This window comes from Furipterus horrens, unplaced genomic scaffold (assembly GCF_987537825.1).
Source record: "Furipterus horrens unplaced genomic scaffold, mFurHor1.1.pri manual_scaffold_3, whole genome shotgun sequence".
In the NCBI taxonomy this organism is placed as follows: domain Eukaryota; kingdom Metazoa; phylum Chordata; class Mammalia; order Chiroptera; family Furipteridae; genus Furipterus; species Furipterus horrens.
The window spans coordinates 5,868,991-5,884,400 of NW_028327173.1; the positions used below are offsets into that span (position 1 = coordinate 5,868,991).

The following is a 15,410-nucleotide window of genomic DNA, read 5'->3' on the forward strand; positions in this document are numbered from 1 at the left end:
GGAACCGCTGGGTTGGAGGATGGGTCTGTCCTCCCTTATCCCAGCTGTGACATACAGGGCCCTGCGAGAGAGTAAAGGTTTTCAGTGGTTTTGTGAGCACGTTCACTCTGCACGAAACCTGTTTTCTTATTGTTGGATACAGTTGTTGAGAGAAAGCGACTGAGCCTCCACTTCCCTGTTTCTCCGAATTTAGAGGTTCTGACACAGCTGATATTGAAGTTTCTCTGGGTCTTTCTTCTGCATTGAAATCTGTCCCCTGGCTCTTGCTGCCTTTCCCAAATGTGCCCTTGAAGACTGACATTCGAGAAGTACATACTTTTACTGAATAGACTTGGATCAGATTTTGACTTTTTCTAAAACTTTTAAAAGTTCCAGCCACCAAGTTAAACACCATGAGCAAAACCAGCCTTGGCCAGAGCATGAGCAAGTATGATCTCCTGGTTTGGTTTGAGATCAGTGAACTGGAGTCTACAGGAGAGTAAGTCCAACTTCCTAAACTTTTAATTAAAGGAAAGTTTTGTTTTGTTTTTTAAAGAAAAAACAAAGTTTTTCAAAATTAGGAAATGTAATTTTGAATCTCTCTTATATTCAGGTTCATGAATCATTGTCATTGTCAAATTCAGTTTTGAATTGAATTTTATTGGTCTTAATATTATTCTTCGAATTAGATGGTTGTCAGAGAACTGACTATAGGGTTGGCCAAAAAGTCCATTTAGTTTTTTCCATACTATGGCTCTAGTAGTGCTTAGTTGTCCTTAACTTCATTCAAAAACAATTTTGTTAGATTGTATTGTGACAGCTGTCATACCAGTGTGCATTAGAAAAAAGAACTTAATCAAAATTGGTGAATTTTTGTGCATCCATTTTAATATTGAAGAAGGGAAAAGATAACATTTTCCGCATATTATGCTTTATTATTTCAAGAAAGGCAAAAAACACAACTGAAACACCAAAAAAAAAGATTTGTGCGGTGTATGGAGAAGGTGCTGTGACTGACTGAATGAGTCAAAAGTGGTTTGCTGCAGGGCTGTCTTAGGCATTGGAAGATGTTTAGCAGCACCCCTGGTCTCTACCCACTAGAAGCCAATAGTAGGAGATAGCCGATATATTCAAAATATCCAAATCAATAAAGTAATTCTTAAAAATGAAAAATATGTCTTTTATTTTACAGAAAAAAACTAAATGGATTTTTGGCCAACCCAGTACTTAGTATAATAATTCACCTTCTTGTTAGCAACAGCAAGATCATGGTGACTGGCACTTTGTCAGGAGGGAAGACAACCTACCTAGTGGGTTTTATCAGCAACAAAGCAAAGGGAGTCAAAAGCATTTTGCACATAATATTGTCAAGACTTGCATTAATAATCTCACTGAGTGTTTACCTAGACCAAGATTTCTCAACCTTGGCGCTATTTGGGGCCAGATAATTCTGTTGTCAGGGGTTTCCTGTGCATTGTAGAATATTTAGCCACAACCCTGGCTTCTACCCACTTTATGCCAGTAGCACCTCCCCTTCAGCTGTAACAACCAGAAACATCTTCGAACATTGCCAAGTATCGGGACCAGTGCCCTAGGGAACAAAATCACCCCCAGCTGAAGACCTTGTTCTAGTCAGAGGGGTCAGCATCAGCTTACTTTCTCTGTATCAGCTGAGCTATGTTAGAGGAAGGGGTGAATGTAATTATCACTTCTAGTTATTTCTAAAATGCTTTTGGGAAAACACAAAAAAGGTTTTCCTCCTGAAACAGAGTCAAGGGCCTCTATTAGTTAATGTAGAGGGTAGGGGATGAATGTTATCCTGATGATCCTCTTTGTGTTGTATAATGCCGAGTGCCGCCACCATTATGCTCCTCTCCGTGAGACAGTTATTGAGTGCCTACTGTGTGTGAGGGGTGGCTCTGTCAGTCCTGTCTGCAGTGCTCAGAGACATTGCTCTAAGGAATGTGACTTTGCGTAGACGGATCTAAACTGTGATTATAAGTTGCATTATGAGAGAGAGTTAGTTATACTAATGATTTCTCCTGAATTCATTTCTTTCTAATTCTTGTAAAATGCTTTAGAATCTGAAATGATCTCTTATCTCCTCCCACTTGCCATTGCAGTTGCGCATTATCTATGGGAAATCTGTTACACAAGGGGCTGGGATGGAGCAAAAGACATTACTGTCCCCTGAGCACTTCAGTCTAGCAAGGATGAAGAGACACAGATATGTAGAAAGGCTTACTAGATGCAGTGACCTTGCGATTAAATGCCCAGATGGTGAGAAAGACATGGGGCAGAGTTTAGAAAAACGGAGACCACTGGGGGCAGACCTTGTGGGTGTGTAGCTCTGGTCAGTGTGAACATTCTGATTTCTTTCTCTTGCTTTTCTGTTTTTATAGGTACATCCCAGCTGTGGTTGACCACACAGCAGGCTTGCCCTGCCAGGGGATGTTCTTGCTTCACCAGGTACTAATAAGGGAGCAAAAGGGGACCTAGAATGAAACGCAAAGAAAAGAATTTTGAATAAGAAATATAACTCTGAATATCTGCTTTTTCTCTTTATTTCTAAGAGATTTGAAAGTGGGGAAACATTGTCCTGTTCTTTGTTTTCTTTTTTTGTATGTTTGCTTTTAATGTTTCTTCTTCAGACCTTGGCTTATGCATACCTTTGCTTTTATGTGTAAATACAAAGAAGAGCTATTTTGGGTAAAGATTTTGCTTCTTTAATTTACTATAATTTATTCAGCTTCCATATCGTTTTATATAATTTTCATTTCGTGATGTTTAGAAACTGCTTTCACAACCAAAAGTTCTTAATGAGGATAGAAGATGAAGGTTTCAGTGGACGGAAAATCTGGCCGTGAAATGTAGGAATGCAGCTGCAGGCAGAGGAGCTGGGAGTCTCATACTCTGGGACGTACGGTCCGGGCATCTGTTCTTAAAGCCATAGCAGAACCTGGCTCTTCCTCAGTCCCAGGCCTATGTCCTGTTGTTTAGAATAACACTGTGGACAGCATATTTCCACTCTCTCTCTTTACCTCTCTTTCCTGCCCATCCCTACACCAAATAATCCTGAAAACAACAAACAGGAGGAAATACTAGTTTGTTCTAGCTAAAACGCAACTCTGCTCCGTTACCTAGGGTATCCAGCGGAGGATCACAGTGACCATTATCCATGAGAAGGGAAGTGAGCTCCATTGGAAAGATGTTCGTGAACTGGTGGTAGGTGAGTACATTTCGTTCCAAGGACGGAACCAGGCTTTTTAGAGATGGCATTGCTCCTGCTTGGAGCCCAGGGACTGTGTGAGACTGTACTGGAGAATACAGAGGCCATGAGGTTGAAACTACTCCTTGTTCTCAGCTCCATCATTAGGGATGCGTTGTTCAGCCATTATTTTACTCAGTTACTGGGGAATGGTTTTGTGCCAGAAGTCTCTGCTCATTGAAGAGGTAACATACATATGTGCAAAGCAGTTTGATGCGTAAGTACCAAAATGAGAATAAGTGAGAAAAATCTGTGATAAGAAAGTTCACAGCACAAAGGATCCGGGAGGCCTGGATTAGTTTTGTGGGAGAAGATCTGAATACGTTCCAGAGAAATTAAGAGGGGATTTGTTTTGTTTTCCATGTGGAAACATTTAAAGTAAGAAAGTCAGGACTATGTCTGATGTGCAAATGGCTAGCAACCCATAGGTAGAGTGGAGAAATTCAGCTTAGGTGTAGTGAGAGGAAAACACTGGCTGAACAGTGTGAGCTTTAGAATGGTGTGGCAGGGGTTCTGAGCCTTCTCTTGCCTTCCACCATTTGGCGGTGCTGACGCCTCAGAATTACGGTTTTAAATGTAGAAAATAAAGTATTTAAGATTACACGGCGAACTAATAATGTTGAAATAGAATGGTTAAAATACTAAAAAAAAATTGTAACCTAAGCTCTTCTTTATTGATATATTAAGTAAGCAGTGGATTGAATTTCTGTTGTTCAAAATAGTGATGAATGTGAAGATATTTTACATTACTATGTTATGAAAGCATCTGTGATCTCTACTGGGGATGGAGTTATAGGTACTGCTGAGTCTCCTGTGTTTTGTCCCCTCCCTTCATGATGGAAGGAAATGCTGAATTTCAGTTAGAGGTTCATGAAAATAAAGTTGGAATTTTTTTCCTAGTCAGGTTCATGGACATTTTGAATTCTATTCATAGACCCCTTTGGGTGTCTGTAGACCAGACTAAGAACCTCTGGAAGGAAAATTACACTCTCTTCTGTCTGGGACAGTGGTTTCCAAGCTTTTTCAAAATTAATACTTCTATGGAAAATTATTACATAAAACAGAAGAGATGTTTTCTTTTTTAAATATACCCATGTTCTGGTTTCTTTGTTTCTTTTAGGCCGGATTAGGAATAAGGCTGAGGTGGATGAAGCTGCAGTGGACGCCATCCTCTCCCTGAATATCATCTCTGCCAAGTACCTGAAGTCCTCCCACAACTCCAGCAGGTGGGGCACCCTAAGGAGCGCGATGCATCAGCCCTGTGGGGGCTGGCTGGTACACCATCTGATTGCGTGTTCATTAGTGAATGCCCTTTAGGTGAAGAAACTGATTCCCTTCTCGCTTCAAAATTCCTATTTCTTCCCTGCCCCCCTTGCTCCTCAAAAATAAGTACATAAATAATGGGAGGTGTGTGTGTGTGTGTGTGTGTGATTAGTGGCCCTCACAGAATGGAAATGTTCTGTCCTGTGTGGAGTAGATGTAACGCAGTGAAAGAAAAAGCAGAAAACAAAAACTCAGTGTGCTCTCCAGTGGTGTAAAAAGTACAAATTAATTACTGCTAAGACTAAAAGTTTTCCTGTGAAGTGATTGCTGTGGAGAAAGTTCTCTCAGTCCTAAGCGTCCTGGGAACATGACCTCTCGGGTGTGGTGAACCCTCTTGTGTGTGGTTATTGCTGCTGCCAGTATAGGCTGCCTTTTAATTTTAAATTAGTTTTCCTTAAAATTCCATTTTATAATCAACTGATGACAGACATAAGCATTCCACTTGCCCTTGTCAGAATGGAAATCATCTGCTGGGCCCTCTTACCTCCCCAGGAAAGGAGCTCTGCCATTGCGTGCAGAGGTCCCTTTCATTACGCAGGTAAGGGCTGGGACGGAAGCACGTGTGCCCTAATGCGGGCTTAGGGCTCCGCCTTTGCATTTCAGGGCTTCTCCGTGCCTATGCGCTCCTGAAGCACTTGCTCACAGCTACATTAGGAAGGAGAGGGGTAAAGACCTAGGGAAGGACAGAATTAAAAGTTTGGGCCAGGATTAATTTTTTACCATTGTCTCCTGTGTCATAGTTTTGCATAGGAAGGAGAAAAAAGAAATAAGCACCTGCTTTTTGCCTGTTAGGAGTTGCAGGCAGGGGCCGCCGAAGGAGAGCACTGGGTTTGAGAGAGAGTGTGTGTATGAGGATGAGCGGCAGAAGCGAGGAAGGGAGCATCGACCCTCCCTGGCCTGTTCCTGGGCAGAACCTTGAACAACAGCACTCTCTAAAGGCAGCCTTAACTCCACGTAGTCTTCTGAGTCCTGCTGGACAGTCACAGCAGATATTCAGCGGCACTCACCACATTTTCTTTGCAGCTATCAGAAGTGTATCTTAAATTTCCCTAGGGTACCTGGTAAAATACACAGGGAAAGGTGATGGGAGGTTGAAATGCTGGTTGTGCTGAACTTGCCTACATTAAAATAATCTTCAAAAATCCTTTGTTTCATGTCCAGCAGCAAGTCAGATGCTGTAGGAGAGAGCTTTGTCAAAAGCAGCTTATTTTTCACAATAGAAGCTAAGAGCTAATCAAAAAAGTTGACTAAAGTCAAGAATAATGAAAAGGTACACGCCTTAAATATTTTTGTTTTAATTTAAACTATCTAAATATACATTAATGTGTCAAGCTCTTGCTGTCGGGCCAAGGCCTTTTCTTCAACTGTAGGCGCATGTATTGGGCCTCGGATTGTCTTGGAAAACCACACCCATACTTCTTCATCTATGATTTTTCAATTTAGTGAAGCAAGAACTGGAAACCTGTGAAGAAAATCTTAGTGCTGACTTCTGGTCAAGATGGCGGCATAAGTAAACATGGCTCACCTCCTTGCACAACACGTCAGAATTACAACTAAACTATAGAACAACCATCAGTTAGAACCACCAGAAATCGAGTTGAGTGGAAGTCTGACAACTATGGAATTAAAGAAACTGCGTCCATCCAGGCTGGTAGGGACGCAGAGGTAGAACGGGCTGGCCCCACACCCATGTGGGGTGGATAACAATTTGGGAGGGATAGCTTGGGAGTGAGGAGTCACAGCCCCACACCAAGCCCCCCAGCCCAGGGGTGCAGTGCCAGGAAGGCAAGTTCCCACAACTTCTGGCTGCACAAACCAGTGGGGGTCGAGTCAGTAGTAGAAACTGCTAGAGTCCCAAGAAGTTTCCCCTTAAAGAACCGACATAGGGACTTACAGTAAGACTCACTCCCTCGGAGCTCTAGCACTGGGGTAGCAGCTTGAAAGGCACCAGTGGCCTACAGAGAGGAACTGAGGTGTCTGGCATCGAGGCCGGAGCTGGAGGACAGTTTTCTCCTAGACAGGAAGGCAGGTAGAGTCAATTGTCCCCTTTTCAGAGCCCTCCCTCAACAGAGCCACAGAACCAGCAGGCGAGTGCTTTATCAGAGACTCCATCAACCCGGCTCACACTGTTTGCCCCACCCTAGAGATGCCCTGAGACTCCATCCTACCCAACTGACGGGCCTACCCCAACTGTTAACGCTGACTTTTGTTAATAGCTGGTTGGGGTTGTACTTCACAACTTCCTAAATTCTATCAAACAAGCAGCAACCGGTATCAGTGCGCCCTCAGCACCCCTGTACCTCTAGCTAAGTAGCCCCAAGCCCAGCACTCGTGGCAGCCAGCCTAGATTCACAGCTTGGCTTTGCCTGGGAATCCCCAGGCCCACCACAAGTGGCAGCCATCTCAGACTGCTTTATAGCTCCTGCAGGGTGGCTCCAGGCAGAACAGAGGTGGGGGCTGACCTTGGCCTGCACCACCTGGGAAACCCCAGGGCCTGCACCCCCAGTGGACAGCTGTAGACCACATCAGAATACCACCACCCTGCCCCTGCACAGCTGATACTCCATGGAGGGCAGTGGTTGGTGGTCAGTGGTCATAGCCAGTCCTTGCAGCTGACTGGTCTGGGTAAATCCCTGCCCTTGACCTGCCAATAGCAACCAAGGCTCAACTACAAGAGGAGGGTGTACTCAGCCCACATGAAAGCCACACATCGAGTACCGAGCTTGGGTGACAGGGGAGGCTGTGCCACTGCGCCCTACAGGACACCTACTACATTAAGCCACTCTACCAAGACACGGAGTCAAAGCAGCTCTACCTAATACACAGGGAGGCTGCCAAACTGAGGGGCCAAAGAAACCTGGCCCAAGTGAAAGAACAGATCAAAACTCCAGAAAAAGAACTAAACAAAATGGAAATAAGCAATCTGTCAGATGCAGAGTTCAAAACACTGGATATAAGGATGCTTAGAGAACTTAGTGAGGACCTCAACAGCATAAAAAAGATCCAGTCAGAAATGAAGGATACACTAATTGAAATAAAGAACCATTTATAGTGAAATAACAGTAGAGTGAATGAAGCCGAGAATCAAATCAGTGATTTGGAAGATAAGCAAGAAACAACCAATCAGGACAAGAAGAAGAAATCCAAAAGAAAGAGGATAGTATAAGCAGCCTCTAGGACAACTTCAAGAGGTCCAACATTAGCATCATAGGGGGGCCAGAAAGAGAAGAAAAAGAGCAGAAAATGGGAAATCTATTTGGCAAAATAATAAAAGAAAACTTCCCTATTTTGGTGAAGGAATTAGACATGCAAGTCCAGGAAACACAGAGTCCCAAACAAGATGGATGCAAAGAGGCCCACACCAAGACACATCATAATTAAAATGCCAAAAGTTAAAGATAAAGAGAGAATCTTAAAAGCAGCAAGAGAAAAACAATTAGTTACCTACAGGGGAGTTCCCGTAAGACTGTCAGCTGATTTCTCAAAAGAAACTTGGCAGGCTAGAAGAGATTGGCAAGAAATACTCAAAGTCATGGAAAGTAGGGACTTGTAGCCAAGATTGCTCTACCCAACAGCAAAGCTATCACTTAGAATCGAAGGGCAGATAACGAGCTTCCCAGATGAGGAAAAAAAAAAAAAAAGAGTTCATTAACACCAAGCCATCATTATATGAAATGTTAAAGGGGCATGTTTAAGAAAAAGAAGATCAAAACTATGAACAAGAAAATGGCAGTAAATGCATATCTATCAACTATTGAATCTAAAAAACAAACTAAGCATACAAGGAGAACAGGGACAGAATCATGGATGTGGAGAACGTTTTGATGGTTGCCAGATGGGGGGGCGGGGTATGGGGGAAGGGGTGAAGAGATGAGGGGATTAAGAAGCACAAATAGGTAGTCACAGAATAGCCATGGGATGTAAAGTCGTCGTCGTCGTCGTCGTCGGCAGCCGTCCGTCTCGAGAGACGATGGTGTAACTTCTTAAGAGTCTATCTGCACCGCCGAGAATGGCTGTGCAGTCCGACTCGGGAGTGACACGGTATCTGTCTCCTCCCGTGTTGAATCGACATCTTGCGATGATGCTGGAGTGTCCTCTCCAGTGAAGCTGAAGCTACAGAGCCTGGGCAGGGTGATATGGAGGGTCTGCTGTTGCCCATGCAGCAGACCCCCCCTCTCTTCGCAGCTGAAGGGTCCAAGGGAAAGACGGAGTCAATACAGCTTGGCTTCAGGTGCGCCGCAGGAGTTGCCGGTGTTGACTACAACGTCAAACCGCCTTAGGGACTCCGGCTCCGGATTTTCTGTCGGGGTTTACTCCCTTAGCCTTTCCCCTAAAGAGGTATGCCGCAAGGCAGCGGAGGTTTTTTGGAGTCAGAGTTTTCCTTCTCTGATGTGCCCTGACTGGAAGATCGAACCAGCGACACTTAGCTCGCAGGCCGACGCTCAATCCACTGAGCCAAACCAGCCAGGGCTTGGGATGTAAAGTACAGTGTAGGAAATGGAGCAGCCAAAGAACTTAATACGCATGATCCGTGGACATGAACAATGGGGGGGGCGGGTGCTGGGTGGAAGAGGGGGAAGGAGGGAAATTTAGGACAATTGTTATAGCATAATCAATAAAATATAATTTTTTAAAAATCTAAGTTCCAAATCTTTTCAACTTTTTATCACTTATCATTAAAATTTTTATTATTTCCCCTTTTACATTGATCTTACCCACACTTAACAACTGTTTTTTTACCCAACTGACCACTATCAAATCTTTTTTAAATGGTCAACTGATTTTTTTACTTGGTTTTGATCCACACTGAACAAAACTTCTTTTTCCCTCTCATGTCTCATTGATTTGTCCAGTACTTAATTAAATTAGATTATATTAACAAATATAACTGCATAAACAGGTTTGGGACGAAATATTACTGAAACATGCTAAGCTTGCCGCTCACCTCTTGGGATCAAATAGTCTGGATATATGAGAAATATCTCCAGTTTTAAATGTTGAATGAGATATGGACATCAGTCCCTACATTTTAGGGACATGGAGAACGTAAGTCAATGTGGTATGTTACTAAATGGAGGTTGGTTAAGAGAACTTTCATTCTGTTTGCCTAGGGTTCAATGCTTACCATTGAACTTACAGAACTCCAGTTTGGGTGTCTTATGTATGTATGTTATAGGGCTTCTCTGGTACATCGATAGTGGCGTGTGACTGAAAAGGGCCATCACTCCTTTTCTTCCAAGTCCTACAGTTATGTTACTTACCTGACTGACTTGTTTCCCCTTAATCCACAGCAGCTTCCTACCATTTCCAATACTCAGTCCCCTCCGCAAGGGACGTCAGTAGAGTCGGTGTCCATATTCCCTCCGAGGCCCAGCATCTTATGTAATTGACTGTCTCAGGAGAGGGACCACGGCATGGTGATCCCTCTATAAGCTGGGTCCCATGGAGTTCTCTGCTAATTGTCCACTCAAATTCACTTTGCTTAACAGCAAATTTGTCTTTTTTGAATATTTTCTTCTCTTCTGCTTTTCTCTCTTTCCCTTTTTTTCCTTTTGCTGCACTAACAAAAGCTTTTTCTGTTTTTGCCTGCTCTTTCTTGATAAGGATATTCCTAGGTATTTTCTGTTCGCTTTTTTGCACATAGAGTTTCTAGTTTATGAGAATGCTTTATGTCTTGTGTTGCTTTGGCTGCTGTTTTAACTTAGTGTTTTCCCCACGCAAACCTAAGCGCACCTGGAATAGAGAAAGACTGTTCTGCACCTGTTGTGCCCTGGACTTTTTAATGTGTATAGAATTTCACATGTAGCTTCTTAAAGAATTTATAGAATTCTTCATTATTTTATCATTCCATCTACTAAACTTGTCCATTTTATTCTTGTGTCCATCTGAATTTCCCCTTCTACATTACAGAATAGAATGTTACTTTCCTCATTTCATAAAGAATCTCAGGCTTTGTTTTCTCTTCTCTTTGTTTTCTCTGTCAAAGCTCAAAAGGTTTGTTGTTCTATATATAGCTTTGTACAATTGTTAACTTTTTTCTTTGTTTTTGTCCTACATGGTAGTAGAGACCAGTTGAGCTATTTGGGTAGCTGAGTCTGTGAGAATTATTTTTATTGTTAAACTTTTCTCCTGTCAGAGTTGCTTGTTTCATCTATTTTCTTCTTTTGAATAGGAAAAAATAGTGAAGGAACATTTTCCCGTCTTTCTCTTCAATTTAGGGAAGAAAAAAGTGATACATAACAATATGGCCTAAAACATTTTAATGTTTTTTTTAAAAAGATACATACACACAACCATTGTTCAGACATTTGAGAAATCCATTTGAGATCATTTTCTAACCATGATAAGAGCCGTACAGGAAAACATGTCAGGATTCTGCCCTGTTTCTAACTCTAAATTCTCTTGCTAGCTGATTCAGTTGACATTTCTTACTAGTTTTGATTGTATTTTTTACAACCATTCTGAAGAATTGCCACCTCTGGTCGGTATTCCAAAAGGATGTGCTGCAGTAACTCCTAAGCACCAAACAAAAAAGAGACCACCCCACCCCCTCCTGCAATACAAGATTTTAGTGGAATCAATTCCTTTATGGGCCGTGGCTGGGTAGCTCAGTTGGTCAGAGCATCGTCCCCATACATTAGGGTGTGGGTGTGATCCCCAGTCAGGGCACGTACAGGAATTAACCAATGATGCATCAGTAAATGGGACAGCAAATTGTTGCTCTCTCATCCCCTTTCCCCTCCCCCACCCTCTTCCCCTTCGTCTCAAATCAATTTTTAAGAAATTCTTTTATGTTAGCCAAGTTTCTACCAGTGCAATTTTCTCCTTAGGTTAAGGGAAAACCTGAAAACAAAAATGTGAAGAGGTTTTCTTACACAAATTTTAAACATTTGCCTCACTTAAAAAAGTCATGAAACCTAAATTATGGCACTGAGAGGTGCCAAATTATGGTTTCAGATTTCAGGCAGCAGTGAGAGGAGTGTCTGCCAAGAGTCTCCACATTAATAAATGCCCTCCCTCTAAGAAGGAGGGACTCCTTCCCCTTCAGCATGGGTGTATCCAGACCTGATGATGGGTCAGGTAGTCCCCATTCCACCTCCACAAACAGGGACGCCACAAAAGAGCAGTCTGAAGGCGACAGAGCCCTCAGTGGCTTCCACTGAAGGAGTGGGAATTGCCATCCAATATTGAATTTTTCTCAAACCAAATTAAAGTGAAGATTTGATCTAAACAGAGCTTTGTGGATGCATAAAGGATTCTCTCCTGAGTCCGGTGAGCTCAGGAGCCAAGGAAGGGCTTCCATCGTCCTCTGTCACAGTTGCTAGTTGGGTTTCTTGGTTGTTTTCTCCGTCTTTGTCTTGTTAGTTGTGTCTCTATTCCTTTGGTGGCCTTGTAGAGAGTTTTCTTGACCCGTACATGTTGCCTGAAAAACGAGATGTTTGACCGAGTATCAAGTACTTCAAGAAGACTTTGATCTAGAAGCGGCTACAATCTGAAATGATCAAGCTTCATGCATTGGCACTTGGAGGACGGGGTGTGGTTAAGGAGTTCTTTTAGAGGTGTATTTTCTCTGTGATCGTGTCTAGAGAAAGAAGCATGGGAGCAGGTTAGGGGTAAAATATGCCAGCTATTTGTCATAGGAAATCTGGGACCGACAGCACCAGTGGGAAGGAGTCAGGGGGAAGGTGTGGGTCAGGGAACAGGTGTCCTTCAGACTTGCTGAGTCCGGCGAGGTGCAGTACACAGAGAGCGAGCTAGTGGTGGAGGGAAACCCACTCTGCTGGGTTGTCTTCCCCAGTGCTCGTTACAGGGTCTGAGCAGCAGCCTGCGTAGTGCTGGAAGCTGATTTGTAACACTGCTGCTACTCAGTCCGGTGCTTCGGATGAGATGTGCTGGACCGGAGGGTTCATGTCAGTCAGGGTCTGTGTTGTTTTACCCGTGGCAAAAAAGAAAGCTGTTAGAACAACTTTTAAAAAGTTAAGGTAGCTATTAAATCAAGCTTCTAGTTATTTAAATGTAAGATTGACTTTCAAGTGAATTTTTTGGGAAAACTGACAAATAGTAGTTGGCTAGCTTTGGTGTTAAAAATCATTTACTGAAATGTCGGCTAAGGATAACCTTATTCTTTTATTTAAAACAAAGCTGTCTATACTGTTTCCTTCGTGAATTCTCCCAGATATGTTTTGACATTTCTGAGGCTCAGCAGGACTGGATTGTGATATGAAGACTGCAACTTACAAATTACCGAGTATTTGCTTCCTGCTCTTGACTGACAGATGAGAGTACTTAGCCTTGCTTTCTTCCTTTGGTTTCTGTCCGTACTCACTTACCCTTTTCATCTTAATCCCTTTGGAGAGGAGAAGCAGACTCATTCAAAAAATATATAGCATAGCTAAGTGCCCTTGATGATGGGTGGGGGCAAGAGGAGGGGGAAGCTACCCTTTTCTCCCAGGAGGTAAAGGTTCCACTCTGCTGTTAGATTTCAATAAATTGAAAGTGTTGATTGCCATAGGATTCTGTAATATTGCTGACAGTTGACAGTGCCTGGACTAAGGTCAATTCAGCTTCTTTTGGATGACTCCCTCTTGCCTTTCTGACCTTAGGACCTTCTACCGTTTTGAGGCCGTGTGGGACAGCTCCCTCCATAACTCCCTCCTTCTCAACCGAGTGACACCCTATGGGGAGAAGATCTACATGACCTTGTCGGCCTACTTAGAGGTGAGGAGACCCAGAATTTGAGTTGCTCCCGACAGGCAGCCCTGAACAACAGGCAGGCTACCGCAGGAATTGGGTAGGAAAGATCCCACTGATACCCTTTCTCCCTTCACAACCCACAGTTATTTATTTTATTATATTTTGCTGAATGCTCTGATTATATTAGATCTGTTCCTAGTCTCTATTTAATCAAAAAGTCACGTGACTTTTCTTAGAGCTTGAGTAGCCTAATCACCATTTTTCAAAGAGTGTATGATTTTAAGAAAACTTCACCTCCTGCTTTTGTAGTTGTGAACAGAGCCTAATAGTGGTTAACAACACAGATTCTGAATCCCCGTGATGCCACTTAGGGTCTTTGTATTCTTGGTCAAGTGACTTTGATCTCCCTGTGCCTCAGTTTCCTCATTTCTTAAGCTGGAACAATAATAGCATTTACCTCAGAAAGTTGTTGTGATGTCATGTAAGAGGGTTTAGAACAGTGCTTAAGTAACACATATTAGCCAGATGCTGCTATTGAAACAATTGGTAGAGCTGAAATCCTCCAGTCCCCACATCTGGGACCAGCATTCCAAATGTGGAGATGCACAGACGCCTGTGGCAGATGCTCCCTCTGCATCTTACGGAGCCTACTTCTGTCTGCTTTCAGCTGGATCATTGCATCCAGCCGGCTGTCATCACCAAGGACGTGTGTATGGTCTTCTATCCCCGGGACGCCAGGATCTCGCCCCCACGGTCTCTGCGCAGCCTCTTTGGCAGTGGCTACTCCAAGTCCCCAGACTCGTAAGTCTTTGAGACAAGTTTGGCTTCCATTTGGTTTGCCCCGTAAAGGAGCAGCAGAGCCCTAGGTGTTCCGCGCTTGCTGTTTCAGGGGTAATTTACAACCTGTAAGCCACTATAGCACGGACACCTGGAATGCAGCAACTTGAATGTTGGCGTTCAGTAAAATATTAATGAATGAATGAGTGAAGGAAGGCAGGCAGGAAGGAACATTGCATTGTGAACACTTCTAAAATAGTTTGCATGGACTGAATTTATTTTATAACAGAATGTCACCATTCTAACAGATTACCATTGAGATTTTTCTTCTTTTAAACATTTACTCATACTTAAGATATACAAAAATATATCAAGAATACTATGGTAAATACCTATGCATCACCACCCAGCATAGAATATAAGTATTACTAATATAATAGAAGATTCAGTACCCTTTCCTAATTGCACTCCCCAAAGTTTGATGTTTATCACTTTATTCTAGTTGGACTTCCCCCTCTTCTCTCTTGAAGTAAGAAAAGGCACATTTTTAATTTTTATATTTATATTATAAACTGTCTTTTTATCATTCAACTTTATCATACTAAAATTAAAATGTTCAAAAGATTGAGATGAAAACAGACTCCTTGTAGGAAAATATATATACTTCTTAAGTTCAGAATAGGAAAAGAAATAAATGAGATACTTATATTTGAGGGTGGGTTGCAGTCCTTACAGAGGAGACATTGTTTTACTTAGAAAGAATTGAGATTTTCCTGTTCCTGTGCTGTGAGATACTGAATAATTGTTTGCTTTAATTCAAATAGCAATCGAGTCACTGGAATTTATGAACTCAGTTTATGCAAAATGGCAGACACAGGTAGTCCAGGTAAGATCGTATGGTTGGGGAACATGGTAATTGTCTTCGCATATGTTTGGATACGTCAAAAATGTCTTTGCATACGTCAAAAATCTACCCTACCCAGGTAGGATAGATATAAACTATTTAAGAAACCAGGCATATTTTACAAGTCAGATTTTTTGTGCTGGGAGTTATCTTTTTCTGAGTTATAACACTTTGGTTTATGACGTGCAATATAGTTACAAAAACTTTATCAAACAAAATGTTTACTGGGCTCTGGAATATTATTTAAAAATTCAAGTGTATTAGAATGAATTTGGCTTGGGAAACTTCATGACTGTTTCACTGTCCACCTTAGCCCCAAAGGTAATTTGGCGGTTTCACTATATAGGTGCCGTCAAAGTAGAATTTGAACTTCCTGAGCTCTAGAAGACAAATCAAGTTGAACTTGTTTCTGTCCTTTTTGATGTCTCTGTGGACGTCTTTTCCTTCAGCTTGGTGGCCTTAAGC

The 15,410-nt window shown here is 42.4% G+C and overlaps 1 protein-coding gene across 7 annotated transcripts in view; it reads left to right on the forward strand.

Moving 5' to 3' along the window:
- The window catches only part of KIF1B (kinesin family member 1B), a 132,275-nt gene that overhangs the window by 105,785 nt on the left and 11,080 nt on the right, over window positions 1-15,410 (forward strand). For all 7 annotated transcript variants that reach the window (XM_090268568.1, XM_090268571.1, XM_090268570.1 and 4 more), the window contains 7 exons: window positions 370-478; window positions 2,382-2,448; window positions 3,124-3,208; window positions 4,368-4,473; window positions 13,174-13,288; window positions 13,932-14,065; window positions 14,866-14,927. In XM_090268568.1, the coding sequence (XP_090124694.1) occupies window positions 370-478; window positions 2,382-2,448; window positions 3,124-3,208; window positions 4,368-4,473; window positions 13,174-13,288; window positions 13,932-14,065; window positions 14,866-14,927 (678 nt within the window). The remainder of the gene's footprint in view (window positions 1-369; window positions 479-2,381; window positions 2,449-3,123; window positions 3,209-4,367; window positions 4,474-13,173; window positions 13,289-13,931; window positions 14,066-14,865; window positions 14,928-15,410) is intronic.